This window comes from Myotis myotis, unplaced genomic scaffold, assembly GCF_014108235.1.
Source record: "Myotis myotis isolate mMyoMyo1 unplaced genomic scaffold, mMyoMyo1.p scaffold_m19_p_6, whole genome shotgun sequence".
Lineage (NCBI taxonomy): Eukaryota > Metazoa > Chordata > Mammalia > Chiroptera > Vespertilionidae > Myotis > Myotis myotis.
Window position 1 is genome coordinate 93637245 of NW_023416368.1, and position 20872 is coordinate 93658116.

A 20872-nucleotide genomic window follows, 5' to 3' on the forward strand; every position below is an offset into this window, starting at 1 on the left:
GTTGATGACAGGGAGGCACTGGGTCTTTTCTCCCTTTGCCAGGAGCATCACCTCTGACAGAAGTGAGGCCTCGCCGACGTGAACACGGAAATGAACGCTCACGGATGGATAAAACAATGTTGATCCGTGGGTGTGGGAGACGTGGGAGCCGGCACAGGAGCACCTCGCGCTTCCTCATTGCACGCTTCCACCGCATCCCGGTTCCAGCCGCGTAACTCACCGCCCGCCGCCGCCAGACTCGCAGGAACGCATTCCCGGTGCGCGCATCAGCGTGCCTCCGGGTCTCCACGTCCGCGTCCGCCGGGAACGCCCCGCGCCGCCCCGCCTCGCGCCGCCCCTGCTGGAGGTGTTGTCGTCACGTGGCCGGGCGGGCTCTGACGTCAAGGGCGGGGAGGGACTGCGCAGGAGCAGAAAAGGGGGCGGGGGACTCGGCTTGTTGTGTTGCTGTCCGAGAGCCGGAGGCAGTCCGCTGCGGCCACCGCTCCTCCAGCCGCCCGACAATGTCGTCTCATTTAGTAGAGCAGCCACCGCCCCTGCACAACAACAACAACAACTGCGAGGAAGGGGAGTCGCCTGTGCCCCCGCCAGCCGGCCTCAACAGTAAGCGCCGGGCGGGCGGGCTGCCTCAGGAGATGGGGGAGGAGGAGCCGCGCCGGCCCGCGGGGGGGTGGGGGGAGGCGGGAGGAGAAGGCAGCCCATTGGTCCAGGTCGAGCCTGTGCGGGTGACTGACAGCTCCCGTCACCTGTCAGGATGAGGCGCTGCTGCCTTCCTCTGGACCGGGTCTTCCCTTTCTCCTGGGTCTTGGGGTCGGGGGCTGCTGGGGTTCGCTGTTGGGGAGGACAATGGGTGGGAAGAGTGGGGGGACGAGCCGGTTCCACCTGTGGTGGACCCTGAGCGGAGCCTGTCGGGGGGCATGGAGGGGCGGGCCTTGGGCGCCCGGCGGGTGGGCGGAGCGGGCGGCGGGGGGACGTGGGCCGGGATGGGGACGTGCGGCGGGGACGCCGGGGGATGGACGCGGGCCGCCGGCGGGGGGCGGAGGCGGCCGCGGGACGGTGGGAAGTCGGTGTGCTGCGGGCTGCGGCCGGGGGACCCCGCCTCGCTGGGGGGGACCCGCCTCGCTGGGGCGGCCTGCGTCCGGGGTTGGGAACGTGAGCCCTCCGGTTGCGTTCCTTTGTTACCACAGGCTGGTTAGGAAAATCATTTAGTAATTTAGTGGTTACTTGTATCACGTTGCGGGGGGAGGAAGCTATGCTACTTTTTTTTTTTTTTAGATGTTTCAGAGTTGCTCAAGTGATACGTATTTTTTTAACGATAGGCTTGTGTGGCCTATAAACCTGTTTATGAACAAACACCCCCTTGAACCATACAGGATTGCACACATCACGGAGTCTGGGGCAATGAATTTTCAGAAACGGTTAAAAACAGATTGGCACACAGGGCGGTTGAAAGTTCATGGCAGATTGAATTGCGACCGGCGACAGTCGCTTCTCAGGACATCCTGGCGCTCAGACATCTGGTCCTGCGGCGATTCCCGGGTGCCTGTAAAGCTCGGGGTCCTGGGAGGTTTTGCCTAATCTTCCTGTAGTTCCTTTCATAAAAGAGGCGGTCGGGACAGTTAGCATATGCCCGACGAAATGGTTTAGAAATCATTTGGATGCTCGAATGACATTTGAAAGCACTGCAGCATCTTTCATAAGAGGGCGGTGTACCCGTGTGGCCTGAAAATTATTTTAGGGAAGAGAGTTCCTGTCCTCCCAAGATGGGGACAGAACTTGAGTATTTTGAAATGTTTTCATTGCTTATTGCTGCTGCTTCATCTTTTTGTGGATAAATTCCTTAAATGTTGACTTTTAAAAACGTTTAACTGTCTTATGGTCTGGAATATAAGACATCATTTCCTACAGTAAATTAGTATTAATTTAAGAGTCCATTAGTGTTATTTGCTTTACATATTAATATGCATTTTAAAATTATTTACCCGTGTTTAGCATACTCTTAGAAGCATGGGATTTTAGAATGGGAAGAGGTTTTATTTTTTTATTTTTTTATTTTTTTTAATATATTTTTTATTGATTAAGATATTACATATGTGTCCTTGTCCCCACGTTACCCTCTACCCCCCCCCCCCCTCATGCCCTCACCCCCCCATTGTCCATGTCCATTGATTAGGCCTATATGCTTGCATATAAGTCCTTTGGTTGATCTTTCCCCCTTACCCCCACCCTCCCCTACCTTCCCTCCAAGTCCCGACAGTCCAATCAATGCCTCTCCGTCTCTGGATCAGTCCTTGTTCATCAGCTTATGTTGTTCATTATATTCCACAAATGAGTGAGATCATGTGGTATTTATCCGCTCTCCAGTTCCATCCATGCTGTGGCAAATGGTAAGAGTTCCTTTTTCTTCTTCGAAGAGGTTTTATTTTAAAATTTTTCTTTTTCTTTTTTTTTATTTTTTATCTTTATTGTTGAAAGTATTACAGATGCCTCCCTTTCCCCCCCATTAACTCCCCCCCCCCGCACCCCCTCCCCCCCAGACCCCTTCATCACACTGTTGTCTGTGTCCATGAATGCATGTAAGTTCTTTGGTTAATCTCTCCCCACCCAACTCCTAAAGTTTTATTTTTCAATTACAATTTACATTTAATATTATTTTGTATTAGTTCCAGGTTTACAGTATAGGAGTTAACAATCATATACTTTACGAAGTGTGGGAGGAAGCTTTAGAGATGACTGTCACTGTTATTTACTAGGAAAGAAATCCGTCTAGAGCAGTGTGTTGTCCCAGTTCACACCTGGCTAGGGCCTAGAGCTGAAGTGTTTACTTTCATCCCATCTAGTGCTCGTTCCAGGACACTTCTTTTCAGTGGCCCAGATGGTATGCTTCTTATTCTCTCAGTATGTTATTCCATCTAATATAATGTACGGAGGTGACCTGACCATCTTGTCTCTTTTTAGTATCTGTTTTTAGTTGTACTCTGTTTTCCTATAATGCCTTTATTAGCTATTTGGCTAGTATGTGTACATGATTTCACAGGAAGCAAAGGAATTGTAATTTTCCTTTGACCATTTAACAAAAATAAAAATTTAAAAAATGGGGTTGAGCTATATGTGATTGTTTATCCCTGTGTCAGACAGACCTATGAGATATTTGATGATGTTGGCCAAGCAGTTGCTGCTACGTTTATGTTAGCTGTTAAGAAATGGAAGAACACGCAGCCTGTGTTTGATATCAGAATGTTGCATTGGGAAAGCTGCTAGATAGAAAGCATTTTATTTGGGGTAGGGTGAGCTTTTAAATTACTGAAAAGCTTTTAGGCAGTGCCATATTTAATTACTCCCCTCTTGCCTTTTACTCTGTTTTTTAGCTCATTATACAATACTGAACGGAGCAAAACAAGAAGCCTTATTGAGTCCTTCAAATGATTTTGGGCACTGGGCAAAGCAACTTATCCAGACATCTAATATGTACTATCCAAATCGCTGATAAGTTGAAGTTCTTTGTCGGGTAAAGTTGCACAACTATGAAAAACAGGAGATGAACTCATGGTACAGATTATCTCTGGCTTGGGATTTTATCTTTAGTTCAGGGGGTCAAAGCAGAGTTTTAATAGCAAATTATTGAAATACCAGAGGCCCAGTGCACTGGTAGGGTCCCTAGTGGCTGCCGGCGGGGCCTCCCTCCCTTCCTCTGGCTGGCCCCACCCCTGGTCGAACTCCAGGACAACTCCCGGTCGAGGGGACAATTTGCGTACTACACTTTTATTATATAGGATTTGAAATAATGAAACATTTCTCTGATATATATTTTTTAGTTTACCACCATAGGAAGACTGTTCACTTTCACTTCATATTAGTGGACAAATATCTGAACAGCTTTCAAAGTTAAAAGATTCTTTTCCCATTTCTAGTTGTTAGTTTTATTCTTAAGAAAACTACTAAGTTACTTAAGAATATTTGTATAGGGCATTTATGTCATAAAAATCAGGAGGTAATAAAAGGAAAATCAAGCCCAGGCCGGTTTGGGTCAGTGGATAGAGAATCAGCCTGTGGACTGAAGGGTCCCGGGTTCAATTCTGGTCAGGGGCACGTGCCTGGGTTGTGGGCTCGGTCCCCAGTAGGGGGTGTGCAGGAGGCAGCTGATCAGTGGTTCTCTCTCATCATTGATGTTTCTATCGCTCTTTCCCTCTCCCTTCCTCTCTGAAATCAATAAAGATATTTTTTTTTTTTTAAAAAAAGGAAACTTGAGATAGCAGTATAATTCTTATTGTTTAATGTAGGAAGTACAGCCCCCCCTTTTTTTTCTTTTTAAACATTTTCAGCCATAATGTTCTTCCTTCCCCAGTATTGCAAGAAAGCTTTGTGAAACTTCACTGCCTTGTAATACTGTTTTGAATACAAAAGTAACTAGTGTGTAAGTACCTCCTTACATACTAGTTACTGACTTTGTTTCATAAGAATATCAGTGATTATTCATGATCTGAATTCTAGCATCAGGTACTTGAAATAAAATAAAGGCTTTAAGGAAAGAGGATAAGACGTAATGAAATGGGTCACACCCCTGTTTAGGGTCAGGGTGGAGTCTTGAAAACTTGAGGGAAAATTTAGAAATAGTACTCTTCTTCCTTCTCTCTCCTCTCCCTCACCCCTAACTCTTCCACTTCCCTCTTGCTTGAGGATTGAACTGGTGATTATATATAAAAAGCTAATATGCTAAGTGTCCGTCCGACCGGTAGCTATGACGTGCACTGACCACCAGGGTGCAGACGCTCAACGCAGGAGCTGCCGTGGCACGCACTGGCCATTTACAGAGAAATGGCACTGTGGACCTGGCGCCCATAAAGCAACACTCAGCTTACCCCAAGGGGGATCACAGGTGCCACCACCACCATGGAGCAACACCCCACCAAATCTCAGCCGACGCTGCCGAGACCCCCAAATGTATGTGAAGCGTTTTCCCATGCCTCATCTCATCTGATCCTCACAGAAGTCCTGGAGTGGGTAGATAGGAGACTCAGTGGAATCCTATTTTGTTTGCATTCGCTGGAAAAGAGACTTAGAAAGCTTAGAAACTTGACTTGACTGAAAAGAAGTTAGAAATGGTGGACCTTGAAAATGACTTCAGGTTTTCTCACTGCACAGAATGTAGTCAAACACTGCTGCAGTTAAATATTTAACCCTTTGTTCTCCCTGCGTGATCTACAATAATAATCTGCTCTGTGTTGATATTTACTGCTATGTTGCTGACAATTACCTGAAAGAGAAGTTGGGGTACTTCACTGGGCTGGAAAAAGCTTAGCCAAATCAGAAAGCAGGTCTAATTAAGCAAGTTTATTCTATAACTATAAAAGGCTAAGTTGACTCGCACATGTGTGATACATATAAAGCTCTCGCTGGTACCAGTCGCATGCGTGTGTTTCAATCTGTCATTGTCGATTGTGAATTTGGTTGACATTTCTATTATAGAGAAAGGGTGAATAGTGACCTACTATTCCTATCTAATAAAGAGGGAATCTGCTAATTGACCCTCACGCTGTCGCAAAGATGGCGGTGCCCACAGCCAATAAGGAGGGAACATGCTAATTGACTGCCTCACCCTCAAAGGTGGTGGCGCCCACAGCCACAGGATGGTGGTGCCCAGTCCCCTCAGCCCCAGTGGGGCAGCAGGCGTGTGGCAAGGCTGGGCCCGCTCCCAGGTGGGCCCGGTCACTCTGCGTGCCTGCCTCCAGAGTCCCCCAGTCCCCTCAGCCTCCAGGGCCAGCCCGAGGGGTAGGCAAGCCTCGGATGGCGGCTGCCCAGCTGCCCAGGGTCACCCGAGGCTTAGGTAACCAGGCTGGCTGAGGCTTGCGCTGCCGGCAGTGGCAGCAGCAGAGGTGTGATGGGGCGTCGCCTTCCCCTGATCACCTGGTTGCCTCCCACCCCTGAGGGCTCCCGTACTGTGAGAGTGGGCAGGCCGGGCTGAGGGACCCACCCCCCAGTGCATGAATTTTCATGCACCAGGCCTCTATTCTATATCTATATATCTATATATCTATATCTATATATATATCTATATATATAAAAGCCTAAGTGACTGTTACGACCAGTCAACCGAATGAACAGTTGACCAGTCGCTATGACATGCACTGACCACCAAGGGACAGACGCTTCTGCAGGAGCTGCCCTCTGGTGGTCAGTGTGCTCCCATAGCCAACCTCCCGCAGCTGGCCAACCTTCTGCAGTCCCTCTCTCCAGCCAGCCCTGATCGTGATCGCTGGCCAGGCCGAGGGACCCCACCCATGCACGAATTCATGCACTGGGCCTCTAATATAAAAATAAAGATGTAATATGCAAATGAGGTCGGGACTCTGTAACGGTCACGATCCGCTCAGGAGGAGGGGCTGGGTGCGGCCCCGAGCCCAAGAGAACAACACGCAGGCGCGGCCTGGAGACTGAGAGAACAACACAGAGGGGCGCCTGCTCTGAGCCTCCGCAGCGCGGCTGGGGGCAGGCCCCCAGTGGACACACACACACGGGGTGCCTGCTCCGAGCCTCTGACGCAGCTGGGGGCAGGCCCCCAGTGGATGCACACACACACGGGGCGCCTGCTCTGAGCCTCCTCAGTGCAGCTGGGGGCAGGTCCCCAGCAGACACACACACACACACTCACAGGGCGCCTGCTCCGAGCCTCCGCAGCCAGACTGCGGCTTAGGCCCACAGGGAGTGGGCCTAAGCCGTCAGTACGTCATCCCCTGAGGGCTCCCGGACTGTGAGAGGGGGCAGGCTGGGCTGAGGGACCCCACCCCCCAGTGCACGAATTTTGTGCACCGGGCCTCTAGTATATATATAAAAGGCTAATATGCAAAGTATCCCCTCGGGAGTTTGACCAGGAGTTCAGTCACTTGCTATGATATGTGCTCACCACTGGGGGTGTGGCACGGAACGAAGGAAGGCCCCAGCCAGCAGCCAGGGAAGGAAGGCACCAGCTTGCAGCTGGGGAAGGAAGGCTCCTGCCAGCAGCCAGAAGGCTCTGATTGGCCCTGATCACTGGCCAGGCTTAGGTACCCTACCCATGCATGAATTTCGTGTACCGGCCCTCTAGTATTAATATATTTCTTCTAATTAATTTCCTTTCGATACGCACGAATTTGTGCAGCAGGCCACTAGTAAAACTATAAAGAGTATATACAACATACAGTTGTGAATGTAATCACAATAACTGGACCAGCCTTCATGATGTACTGTATTAGAGAATGTAGAAGCATGCTTCTCTGAATTTCTTAGCCATTTTCAAGAACTTAAAATAGAAAAAATTCATTGTATTATGTATATGTACAATCTGGCATAAGAGAACAGTTTTCAATTTGTAAATAGGCTTTTAATGTAACAGCCTGCAGTTTTTAAGTTTAAAGATTATTAGGAAGAGAATTCACTCAGATTTTTTTCTGCTTTCTATTGTTTGGACAGCACAGTCCTCATATCTTGCCTTGTTTCCTTTCTAGGTAAAAAGGGACTTAGTGAGGATTGGTAGAGTTAGAACATGAAGAAACTCTGAGCTGTAAACCAGAAATGAACCAGATAATGAGAAAAAGACGTGTAGTTCATCTGTTGAGAAAGATAAATTTGCTTTTTCCCCATTTTTCTCAAATGATGAAGCTGATATGTAGCCTCTTAATGAATATCTGTGTGCATAACTTTCTCTGCAGTACTGATTTTTTTTTTCCATAGATGATATTTCTGGAAGAGAATTATTGAGTTAAAGATCATCTACCATTTTAAGGCCCTTAATATATATTGCCAGATTACCCTCCATGAAGCCTTGGTTTTAATAACAATATTGGAAACAATACTTTGGGTAATGGTTGACCATTGCCATTTAGAGAAGTATGGTGTATCTTTATGATGGGGTGTAAAGCAGTTGTTTAAAAGAATGAAGTAAGGTAATATACATTGACATTGAAAGACATCAGCAAGTTGTTAGGTAGCAAATGCTACTTTCAGAAAAATATGCATAGTATGATTCCATATATAAAATTCTGGAAGTTTACATAGGAATGTTTTAAAACTGGTTTCCTTTGGGATAGGGATGTGAAATCGGGATGAGAGGTATTAATTTTTACTTTATGTACTGATGTTTGCATTTTCAAGAAACATTTTGTAATAAATATTTTTTAAAAGATAAAGTATAATTATAATATTACTTAACACTTACTACGTACCAGTAACCTTTCCTATTTTTAATGTATTTTATTCATTTCATCCCCCTAATGATATTATGAGGTAGATACAATTATTATCCCTGTTTTACAGATGAGAAAACTGGCAAGTGTTGGGTTTAACAGCTGTACTAGTAAGTGATAGAGTTGGAGTCTGGCTTCAGTCTGTGCTCTTAACCACTATATTAATATATGTCAAGGAAATATTGTGTTCCTTAAGTAGAAATGCTTTCAGTTATGCTGAGTGTTAAGGCGATTAGAGAGATTACTTTTACTAAGTTTTTCTAGGTATGTCTCCCCAAGTTCCTAGATTATGATTGCTTACATATTTTTAATATAGGAAGTAGAATTTAGATATTGGTGTGGAAATCCTTCAAAAAAGTAAGGTCCAGAAAACCTGATATTGTTACACCCTTTTTTCTCTTTGATCAGCTACTTCAAATGAACATTAATTGTATTTTAGGGAACACTGGCTTCCACAGAGACCCATCTGGAACTCCTGGTTATTTAGTTTTGCCTCTGCCAGAGCAGCTCCGGCCTTTTATTTGTTTTTGTTAATTGTACACATTGGGATTCTGTACAAGAACTGGTTCTAAAATAAGTTTGAAAATCCCAGAAACAGTGAAAGCAGAAAAATAACAACACAAAAAACAACCAACAGTTTATCATATACCTCTCTCTTGCTCTGCCTCTCTTTCCAGTTAAAATATTTTGCCGAACTCTAAATTTAGTGATGCATTTGGCATATTTCTTAACTCCAGAGGCATTCCAAATATTTAGTTAAATATTCAGTGTTAAATCTGCCTTAGCTTTGCTAGTTGAATTTGTTAACCCATGTTGAGTTCTATCTAGTCTGTGTACATTTTTATGCACACATAGAATAAGACCATGGAAACGCCATGTAACTGTGTTGCTTGGCAATATAGTCCCAAAGAATTAGTAATAATTATGGAACTGTGACAACCCTAGGACTGCCTCAGAGGGAAAGGAAGGAAAAGATCACTTCTTTTTTTTTTTTAATATATATATTTTATTGATTTTTTTACAGAGAGGAAGGGAGAGGGATGGAGTTAGAAACATCAATGAGAAAGAAACATCGGTCAGCTGCCTCCTGCACACCCCCTACTGGGGATGTGCCTGCAACCAAGGTACATGCCCTTGACTGGAATCGAACCTGGGACCCCTCAGTCCACAGGCCGATGCTCCATCCACTGAGCCAAACCAGTTAGGGCAAGATCACTTCTTTTTTATTTAGCAAACACTGTTCTAAGTAATTTACAAGTGTAAACTCTTCTTTATTGATTTCAGGTAGAGAGAGAGAAACATTGATATGTTGTTCCACTTATTTATGCATTCAATGGTTGATTCTTGTATGTGCCCTGACTAGGATTGAACCCATAATCTTGGTGTATAGGGATGACTGAGCTACCAGCCTAGGGACAAATATAAACTCTTTTAACTAGTGTGTAACTGAGCAGCTACTGTTTAGTAGACACTTTACCTATCCTATCTAATAAAAGAGAAACATGGTAATTAGCATACGACCGCTACCCTTCCCATTGGCTAATCAGGGCGATATGCAAATTAACTGCCAGCCAAGATGGTGGCCGGCAGCCAGGCAGCTTAAAGTGAACATGAGGCTTGCTTGCTTCAGTGATGGAGGACTCCAACGTTCCCTGCCTGTCGCTGCCAGCCTCTGAGCTGCAACTCTAAGAACTATGTTACAAATATAGAAGCTAAACAAAACCCCAGAAACCTGCTTTAGTCCATCAGGCTTCAGCCAGCAGGATCGCAACGTCATTTCAAATACAGAAGATAAACAAAGGCCAGAAAACTGCTTTCAGCAGTGGAGGCCTAAGAGCTGGAGCCAAGCCTCAGAGCTAAAGCTGGCCCAGAATTAAAAAAAAAGAAAAAAAGGAGCGGTTGGGAGCTTCAGTCACTCGCCAGCCTGAAAACAGCTCTCAGCCCCTCACCGAGACTGGCCAGGCACCCCAGTGGGGACCCCCACCCTGAAGGGTGTGTGAGCAGCTGCAAACAGCCATCATCCCCTCACCCAGGCTGGCCAGGCACCCCAGTGGGGACCCCCACTCTGATCCAGGACACCCTTCAGGGCAAACCAGCCGGCCCCAACCCGTGCACCAGGCCTCTACCCTATATAGTAAAAGGGTAATATGCCTCCCAGCACCGGGATCAGCGGAGCTGAGAGGCCTCCCGGCACCGGGATCAGTGTGACAGGGGGCAGCGCCCAAACCCCCTAATCGTCCTGTGGCTCTGTGTGTGACAGGGGGTGGGGCCACAACCTCCCTATCCCCTCTGCTCTGTTTGTGACAGGGGAAGGCGCCCCAACCCCCTGATCAGCCCTGCTCTGTGCCTGATAGGGGGAGCTCCCCAACCCCATGATTGCCCTGCGGCTCTGTGTGTGACAGGGTGCGGCGCCCCAACCCCCCACCATGGGCCCTGCTCTGTGTGTGACGGGGTAGAGCCATAACCTCCCCATTGGCCTTGTCTTGAGTGTGAGAGTGGCTGCGCCCCAACCCCCTGATCGGCCCTGCTCTGTGGGTGATAGAGGGCAGCGCCCCCACCCCCTGATCCGCCCTGCTCTGTTACAGGGGGCGGTGCCCCAACTCCCCTACCGGCCCTACTCTGTGAGTGACAGGGGGGAGCTTTCCAACCCCCTGATGGGCCCTGCTCTGTGCGTGACAGGGAACGGAGCCCCAACCCCCCTGATGGGTCCTGCTCTGCGCGTGACAGGGGGCAGCACCCCAACCCCCTGATTGGCCCTGCTCTGTGCGTGACAGGGTGTGGCGCCGCAACCTCCCCATCGACCCTGCCTTGAGTGTGACGGGGCGGTGCCCCAACCCCCCAATCGGCCCTACCCTGAGCGTGACTGAGGGTGGCATCGCAACCTCCCAATCCACCCTGCTCTTTGCATGATGGGGCGGCGCCCCAACTCCCCAATCGGCCCTGCTCTGAGCCTGACCAGGGGCTGCACCTAGGGATTGGGCCTGCCCTCTGCCACCCGGGAGCGGGCCTAAGCCAGCAGGTCGTTATCTCCCGATGGGTCCCAGACTGCGAGAGGGCACAGGCCGGGCTGAGGGACCCCTCCCCCCCACCCCCGAGTGCACAAATTTTTGTGCACCGGGCCTCTAGTTCTAATATATAAAAAGCCAGGGGCTGTTACAACCAGACTGATGACCGAACAGCAGGCTGCATGGAGCGACAAGGCCGGCAGGGGGGTTAGTGAGGGACGACCAAACGACTGAACAGCAGGCTGTGTGGGGTGACCAGGTTGGCAGGGGGAGCAGTTGGGGGCGACCAGGCCAGCTGGGAGGCAGTTGGGGGCGACCAGGCCGGCGGGGGAGGGGGCAGTTGGGAGTGAACAGGCGGCAAGGGGAGGCAGTTAGGGGCAATCAGGCTGGCAGGCAGAGGCAGTTAGGGGTGATCAAGCTGGCAGGGGCAGCAGTTGGGGATGATCAGGCAGGCAGATGAGTAGTTAGGAGCCAGTGATCCCACATCGTGAGAGGGATGTCCCGGATTGGAGAGGGTGCAGGCTGGGCTGAGGGGACACCCCCCCCCCCTGCACGAATTTTGTGTACTGGGCCTCTAGTCTATAATAATAAAAGTGTAATATGCTAATTATACCGGACGACCTTCTGGACAACACCGGGATTGTGAGGGAAGCCCGGGTCCCGGGTGCCAGAGGGAAGCTGGTGCCGGCAGCTGGAGGAAGGAAGGCCTACTCTTGCATGAATTTCATGCATTGGGCCTCTAGTGTTTCTATATTTCATCATCACAGTAGCCCTGGGAGGTAGATACTATGTTATTATCATCTCTGTTTTACAAATGAGGAAATTTAAGGTCAGACAGTCAGATACTAGTAGATAGTAAGGGGTGGAGTCATATTTCTAATCAGGTATGCCTTTGAGCTTTCCCTTCACATCAGGATGATGTTGAGTGCACTTCTAGATCTGGAATAGTCTTCACCTCATTTAGAGTGCCTTTAGGGTTTGAACCTTATTTAGGTGATTGTTCTGATTTGCTGATAGAATACTGTTTAGCCACAAAACTCTCTCTAATGCTTTTGCTGGGAGTTTAAAGCAATGGCCCCATCAACCTGCGTGGTGATGATTTCCAAAACAAAGTTTATTGTAAGGAATGGAAATTACAGGAGAAAAAATACATTACTATCTCTTTTTTTGTGAAGTTAGCTTATTGGCTACTGTTGTCAATTCTTGTTAAAATTAAAACACCTTAATGTGTTCAGCAAACTGATTAAGCCAAGAAATATTTTTAGGCCTATCTACATTACCAAGGCCACGTATATCCCCTTTTCTGTGGCTCCGCCCCCTTCGACTGTTCCCCTGAGAAAACTTTTCAGTGTTGCCTGTAGCAGACGAACAGTTATTTCTCCCCCCTAACCAGTGAGGCTTAGTGAAAAATCTAGAAGGTAGTAACTCGTGCAAGAGAAGAGAGAAGAGACAAGTTCTTACAAGGTATGTTTAGTGCATAAAGGAGAAAGTATAGAAGGTATGAGATACAAAGGAAAAAAAGAAACTAATTTGTGGGATAGAGGGGCAGCTTTTTTTCACATTTTGTTAGCACTATCGCCTGATTTAGTTAGAGCTAGCTGCATTAATTTTGTGCTCCCGATCTGTACACAAGTTGAGACTTTTATGATTGCATTTAAGTTGCTTCTCTAGGAGCTTCTCAATTGTTTGTGCTAATTAGGACATAGTTGTTAACTTATTTACTAGATGATCTTTATGAAACTGTCATATATTGATGTTATTTGTGGAGAGGATACAACTAAATAGCTGAGGTAGACTATGGAAAAGATGTAAACTAAAATATTAAAGGTAAATAGCCTGTCTAGATATAAAGTAGCTATTTTTTTAAAAAGCAACCTAAAAATTTCCAGTAGTGTTTATTGTATATAAACAGCTTTCACCAGAAAGAAAATTGGCTGAAGGACACATTTACTAGTTTTAGAGGTCAACTTTTCTAATTTGGTTGATTGCATGAGCTGCTTCAAGAACAAAACTATATAGATTTCTAAACTTTTATTGCTCCTTGTTTAGCTGTCTCAGAATATGTTTTGCGTTTGGTTTGAGGCAAATAAGACTTCTTATCTGAATTCAGCATATTCACATCTGTGTGCACATGACAGATTTCAGTTCTGCTTTGCTTAATTTAAGTTATCTGACTTGTCCAACAGGTTCTTGGGTGGAGTTACCCATGAACAGCAGCAATGGTAATGATAATGGCAATGGGAAAAATGGGGGACTGGAGCACGTCCCTTCCTCATCCTCTATCCACAATGGAGACATGGAGAAGATTCTTTTGGATGCACAACATGAATCAGGACAGAGTAGTTCAAGAGGCAGTTCTCACTGTGACAGGTAAGTGAGATCCTTGTTTTGGTAGAATTCAGAAAACAGATGGGTTACAAAGTTAATTCCCATTAGGAAAAAATAAATGGGAAAATATGACAGCCGATTTATTACAGCATGTGTATTTGAAATCAGACAGCTAATTGACAGGTGCCCACTGTTTTTCCCTATATTAAGGCAGTTCCTTATCAGACTGTATCATATTTAGATGGTTATCATTTTAAAAGTCAGTGGCATACCCTGGCCGGTGTGGCTTAATTGGTTGGGCATCATCCCATGTACTGAGAGGTTGCCGGTTCGATTCCCGGTCAGGACACATGCCTGGGTTGTGGGCTTGATCCGTGGGGGTGGGGGGGGGGGGTGATGCAGGAGGTGGCTGATTGATGTTTCTCTCTCTCTCTCCCCCTTTCTTCTCTCTCTGGAAATTAGTTTAAAAAGTCTTTTTAAAAAGTCAATGGCATAAATGTTTACTTATAAAATTAATCTAACTTTCTCCCATTTTCTTTTATCTTTTGTGTCCCTGTTTCACAGATCACATTCTGCCTTGACTATAGTTATCTCTGTGTATATCTGTCCTCCCTTCTAGATGGGAGGCTCCAGAAGGCTGGGGTCGTGTTCCATCTCCTTTGTTCTTTCACAGTGATGGTGCTGGCGTGTAGCAGACACTTAGTAAATGTTTGCGTCACAGGAACTGCAAGGTGGTTCAAGTTAGAACAGTATTTGCACGGTGGGAGCACCAGCCAAGTCTGTAAAGACAGTTAATTTTGAAGGCCATTCTGTTTATCTGAGGAAATTTTATTTTAGACCTCATTTTTCTCTAAGTTAGAGAAATTAATTCCACGGATTAAGGACTTTTTATGGTGAAACAAGAATATAGAGGAAGGTATATGTAGAATGAAACTGAGCTGTTAGTTTATTTTCAGTATAAGCATCTCTGTTTTTCAGAGGAACTAGATAATTCAGTGACACACTGGTATCATGTAACAATTCTTAGATCAGTGACAGCCATACTTATAGCACTGTGGGGCACTGGATGATCTTCTGGTTAATGAACTGGTATCAGCAATGTAGAAAATGCAAATGCCCAGCAAAAGATTAAAGAACATTTAAAAATGTAAACAGTGGGCCCTAGGTAGGTAGTTCAGTTGGTTAGAACATTGTCCTTATACGCTCAGGTTGCAGGGTCAATCCCTAGTCAGGGCACATACAGGAATCACCAATGAATGCATAAATAGAACAAGTCGATGTTTCTCTCTCTCTCTCTCTCCCGGTCTCTCTCCAAAAAGAAAGAAATAAAAAATTTAAAAAATATATAAACAATGATTATCTTTAGGGGATGGAATTACAGATTTTTCTTCTTCTGAATATATTTGTACTTTGTAAAAATTGTGTGTGTAACAGGTATTATTACTTATAAAAAAAAAAGTATAAAAGGATTAATTGAGGTAAATCATGTTTTGAAGTTCCTGTGTGTCTTATGACCCACTGATGTTACCAAGGCAGCAGAGGATTGGTTTGCTGTCTCTGTGGCACAGTGTGCACCCCCACCACCCTGTCTCATCTCTGACTTGCCCCTGTGCTTTTAAAGAGCCTGGGATGGCTCTAGTCAGGAAGCAACAGGAGAGCAGAGAGCTCTTTTCTGAGCAGCTTGCCTTTGATTCCAGTCGCGACAGCATTAGTGTGTCTTTCAGAATGAAGTTTATATTGTACAGGCATACCTTAGAGATATTGCAGGTTTGGTTCCAGATCATCGCAATAAAGCTAGTATCTCAATAAAGCCAGTCGTACTAGTAATTCTTTTGCTGGTGGAGGGTCTAGCACAAAAAATAAAATATAAATGTATTACATGCATCTCATGGAACTCCCTGATAGTTTCTGTAGTTCTTGCTTATTGTGGCCCTGTCGATAGGCTTTAGTATCCATCAAGGGGGTGACCCTTGGTCATTGGCACCAGTGTGTTCCTTCATCTGTTGTTCACTGTGCTGTCATTGAGCAGGAAACAGGTCACCTGCTTGCCTCTCTGGTCATCTTATTTCATTTACTAGAGGCCCGGTGCATGAAATTCATGCATGAGTAGGGTCCCTCGGACTGGCCAGTGATCAGGGCTGATCTGCAGGGCGACTGGTGGGGCGATTGGAAGGCCTCTGCTGGCACCCACCTTGGCTGGCCTGGCGCCCCCCATTTACCAGCCCTGCTCCCTGCCACCGACGCTGGGGGCAGCTCCTGCGTTGAGCATCTGCCCCCTGGTGGTCAGTACGCATCATAGCGACCGGTCATTCTGCCCATCATTCTGCTGATCAGTCGATTTGCACATTAGGCTTTTATTATATAGGATGATTGCAGTTATACTTGTGATTAAATATGAAGTCACCTTTGCATGATTGTGTTTCACTTGGGTTTCTAAACATGTGAAGTGAGGGGTGGCAAATGCTTTTTAACACTTTTCTGTCCCTCAGCTTATGTATCTACAGGCTCTGGGTTACTGGCCATCTTTCCGAGGAGGCCTGGAACTCTAGCTCAGTAATACTTTTGGGATATCTGACTAACACCCTTTAACATTTAAAAGAGTCTTCATAATTCATGTCATTTGAATTGTCATGCATCTCTCCATTTGAAGTTGTTAAGGAATATTTCTTATAGGTGGGAAAGTTTTAGGATTTTTGGGTATTGGTACCAAAGCTAATTTATATATACTTTGAGTTTTAAAATGATTCCATAGATATGTTTTGTCACTGTGGTGGTTGTTAGAAGATAACCCCTATGTGTTTTGCTTTGTGTTCCACCCTGTTGTAGGAGTTTTCAACCTACATGCTAGATTCACCCAGGGAGCTTTTAAAAATACCAGTGCACAGACCTGGAGGTTCTCATCCTGTTGCCAGGGGAGGGATAGAAACATGAGAACATTTTAAAGTCTCTCCAGCTAATCTTAACAGGACAGGATTGAGGCTCTAATGCATTCCAAATTGTTAGGAGTGGTAAGCAGTTCATCAGTGAAATGTTTAGTATTTTTTGAGTGAGATGGGGCCAACGGTAAAGAAGAGCATGGAAGCAGAGCAGGGCTTCTGTCGAATTCTCGACTGTCATGCGCAGCCTCGACCTAGTGATGGCTGTGTAAAGCTGGCCCTTACCTTGGCCTTTGGCTGTGAACCCAGCAGAGTTATGAGCATTATGACAATAACGGGAGACAACAAGAGCACCTTGCTCTCCTCAATTCCTGTGCCGTAGCTTGAGATTTCTACTTCAAGGCAAACATTTCTAAATACATTAATACGTTTGTTTGATACAGATGCAGCTTTTTTCTTATTTTCATTTAAGAATCTCCTGTGTCTAGGCTTAATCAGTCTGGTATATTTCTGGTGATCTTACTTATTTTTGAGTCAGTCTAACCAACAACTCTATATATTAACATTGTACACATGCTCATGACAACTTTAATAGTTAATATTTATTCCTTTGTGCAAGTTAAGCCCAGAGCATTTTTCATCCCTGTGTGAATTTAGATTTGGGGACGAGGTATTGTAGTGAAAGACCTAGAGACTTGCTGTGTAATTGCACAAGGGATCGTGGATAAAGCTAAGAATAGAACTTAGTACCTTATATTCATCCATTGTACGAGGTATAATTCATGATCACGTGTTTTTGTCTAAAAATTCATCTGTAAATTTTTGTAGTTCTGGGACTAAATTTTGTATTTTTCATTAAAGGTTATATATTCATATGTATACATATATATGACTATATATATGCTTATCTAATGAATATGCTTACCTAATTCACTGAACTATCTCAAAGCAAATATTTCTGAAATAAGTAGAATAGTAATTCTCCTTTTTAAAAATATATTTTTATTGATTTCAGAGAGGAAGAGAGATGGGGGCAGATAGAAAGAGAAATGATGAGAGGGAATTGTTGATCAGCTGCCTCCTGCATGCCCCCTCCTGGGGATCAAGCCAGCAGCCTGGACATGTGCCTGACTGGGAATTGAACCATGACCTCCAGGTTCATAGGTCGGACACTCAACCACTGAGTCACATCATTCATCTCTGTGCTTCTTTACATTCATAAATATTATTAGGGACCTCAAAGCTTTTGTTTATGTGGGCATTATATTTTGGTATTTACTATATTAGAAATTAAAACTGAGAAAAAAATGTATTCATTCAATAATAATAAACCATTATATTTTAACATAATTAACTTTTTAAAATGGAAAGTAACTATTTTCCATAAGCAAAAAAATTAGGACTAGTGGCACTGTTTTACATTTTTGCAAATCTCTCTAATACATGACTTAATAGAAAGCAATTGGATTCTCATCTGCTTTTGCATTCTATCTGTTATAATATCACACATGAGGTCTTTGGAAAATTTCACTATACATTCATGAGAGAGTGAGAATGAAAATGGCAAATTAATCTAATAGTATTATGAAAGCAGTTTTAACCTCAAATACCCTTTGAATAAGTCTTTGAAAACTGTTTTCACACTTTGAGAACTGCTGCTTATGAAATATTTAATGATGAAGGAACGTTGAGAAAAAGAATTCAAATGAGGTCTCTGAATTTAAAGATCATTTTACCTTTATTGGGAAAAAAGTAAAAATAAAATGTGACAGTCTTGTGTCTGTATGTAATTTCCTTTGCAAAGTTTTCATTGTAAAGAAATGTATCACCACTGAAAAATTCCAGAACATTTTGGAAGTAAAAGTGCTCAATTTCATGTTTTCTTTTATGGGGTTACTAGTAGTCCTGCGCACGAATCCATGCGCCAGCGGAATGCTTGCCTTGTTCTGGGAGTGACGACGCAAGCGTTCCTCCACCCTCTGCCCCCCCCCCCCCCCGGGGACTCCGGTGGGGCTGAGATGACTGGGCGCTGCCATCATGTGGCTATGGGCATGACCATCTTTGTGACAGAGTGACTTAATTTGCATATTACCCTTTTATTAGATAGGATTGTATACTTCTGATTTGCTGCTTTTCAAAGCCATACTACTGTAACTTTCAATTTTCTAATTTCCAGTAGAGGCTAATTTATTTGACAAAATGGAATGAAAACTAATGGCTCAATTCTTTTTCTTCTAGCCCTTCCCCACAAGAAGATGGGCAAATTATGTTTGATGTGGAAATGCACACCAGCAGGGACCATAGCTCTCAGGTGTGTATGTGTGTTTGTGTGGGTGTGATAATTTATTTTTATGATTTACAAGAAATAACTAGGGAAAATACAAGCCTCCAAATATGTTGAGCTAAAATATTTTAAAGAATAAGCAGACTTGCCCTAGCTGGTTTGGCTCAGTGGATAGAGCATTGGCCTGCGGTCTGAAGGGTCCCGGGTTCAATTCCAGTCAAGGGCACATGCCCGAGTTGCGGGCTCGATTCCCAGTAGGCAGGAGGCAGCCAATCAATAATTCTGTCTCATCATTGATGTTTCTATCTCTCCCCTCTCTCCCTTCTTCTCTGAAATCAATAAAAATATATTTAAAAAAAATAAGACTTTAAAAAAATAGTTTGAAGCTGTTTTAAGTTACTCAGTTTTCTGATTTTAGAATTCACTGAAGATGATAAAGTCCTTGTTGTGCTCCTTTACAACTGAAACTCTGGGGACAACACCCTAAAAGACTTGGAAAATTCTTGTCTATGATGTATCATTTCAGTATTCCAGGCTAGTTTCTGGAATTTATAAATAGAAAACCAAGCTATATCTTATTTAAGGTCACAAAATAAATAAAAAGAAAGGTTATTGTAGAACCAGGTATTCTGTGTCCAAAATGAAAGCAATGACTTTTAAGGTGAATTTCAACAGCTAGGGAAAAATTGATCTAAATTACATAGGTTCCTTAAGTTAAAGAAGATAAATGCAGTTCAGTAGGAGTTGACATTGTTGGAAATATAGATGGATATAGTATTGGAAGCTTATAAAGGTTTACATTATAAAATTTATGATCTATAATAATCCTATATAATGAAAGCCTAATATGCTAAGTGTCTGATCGTCCATTCAACCAATCAAAGCGTAATATGCTAATGATATGCTAAAACCACTCAGCTGTTCGCTATGACGTGCACTGACCACCAGGGGGCAGATGTTCCGACCAGTAGGTTAGCTTGCTGCTGGGGTTCGGCCGATTGGGACTGAGCAAGACAGGACGGACACGCCCTGGAGCCCTCTCTCGGCCCCTCCCCCTGGCTGGCCCCAACACCCTGATTGGGGGCGGAGCCAGCCAGCCAACTGCCTGTGGCCCCTTTCTCCGGCTGGCCCCACCCCTGATGGACCCTCATCGGGGTGAGCCAACCGGACCTCACCTGTGCACAAATTCATGCATCGGGCCTCTAGTAAAAGTATATGCTAATTAGACCAGACGTCCCTTCCGGACGACCTTCTGGACAAAGCTGGGGCTGTGAGGGAAGCCCGGCTCCTGGGTGTCTGCTGGTGGCCGGAAGGAAGGCTGGGTTCCGGGTGCCGGAGGGAAGCCGGTGCTGGCAGCCGGGGGAAGGGAGGCCTACTCTTGCACGAATTTCATGCATTGGGCCTCTAGTAAGTAAATAATTGTTAGCAATTTAGAATGTTCATAGCCAACCCTAACTTAATTGATACGTCAAGTCACCTAAAAGTGTCGTTGTTTAAATTTTTGAGGAAGGAATCATTGTCCTTTTCTCTTGTGTTAAGGTGTCTGAAGAATATATGTTAAATGAATGTTTAAATAAAGTCTAATAAGAACTTTGTGGGGTTCTCACTGTACAATGTCTTAAACCTTTGCACTAGAAATGTTTGCATGTTGTCTGGGATCCACCTAGCATTCTTTGTGAAAGAAGACTGCACGGTTTCTTCCTTCCTTGACTATGCTGTATTTGTGCTGTTCTCTGAAACTTAGGAAACCTCTGGAATTGGATACAAATTTATGATGAACTCTATTCTGCAGAAAAGCTTATGTAGAAGCAAGGCTTTCATATAGGAAGATGTCTGATTGGATTTGTTGAATTGCTGGCTTTTGTATGTCTCTTGGCCATATGCAGTAAACTATAACAATGAAGAGGAAAGTCTGTGAAGTTTCCACGGCAGACATGTGCTAAGAAATCCCAAGATAGAGAAATGAAGTTAATTCTTTGCTGTAGTCTGTTGCTAGGAAATGTTTTCCATCCATAATGTCTTTTGTACAGATATGTTGAAAACTAGATTAGCATTTTCCAAATGTGTTTTGCGGAACATTTGCTCAATGGAAAGCTCCATAAGGTAGTTCTGAAGTCAAGTAAGTGGAAAATAATGCAGACCTGGGCTTCCTCACCCTCACAC

The 20872-nt window shown here is 44.8% G+C and overlaps 1 protein-coding gene across 5 annotated transcripts in view; it reads left to right on the forward strand.

Annotated features, from left to right (window-relative positions):
• Positions 1 to 419: 419 nt before the first annotated feature.
• The window catches only part of BNIP3L (BCL2 interacting protein 3 like), a 31999-nt gene continuing 11546 nt past the window's right edge, over positions 420 to 20872 (forward strand). Inside the window, exons 1-3 of one of the 5 annotated variants that reach the window (XM_036312273.1) lie at positions 420 to 600; positions 13408 to 13591; positions 18664 to 18736. In XM_036312273.1, coding sequence (XP_036168166.1) covers positions 501 to 600; positions 13408 to 13591; positions 18664 to 18736 — 357 coding nt within the window. In that variant the 5' untranslated portion in view covers positions 420 to 500. Of the gene's footprint in view, positions 601 to 12544; positions 12720 to 13407; positions 13592 to 18663; positions 18737 to 20872 lie in introns of those variants that run through there. The other 4 variants (XM_036312278.1, XM_036312274.1, XM_036312276.1 and 1 more) reach the window with 4 other exon arrangements.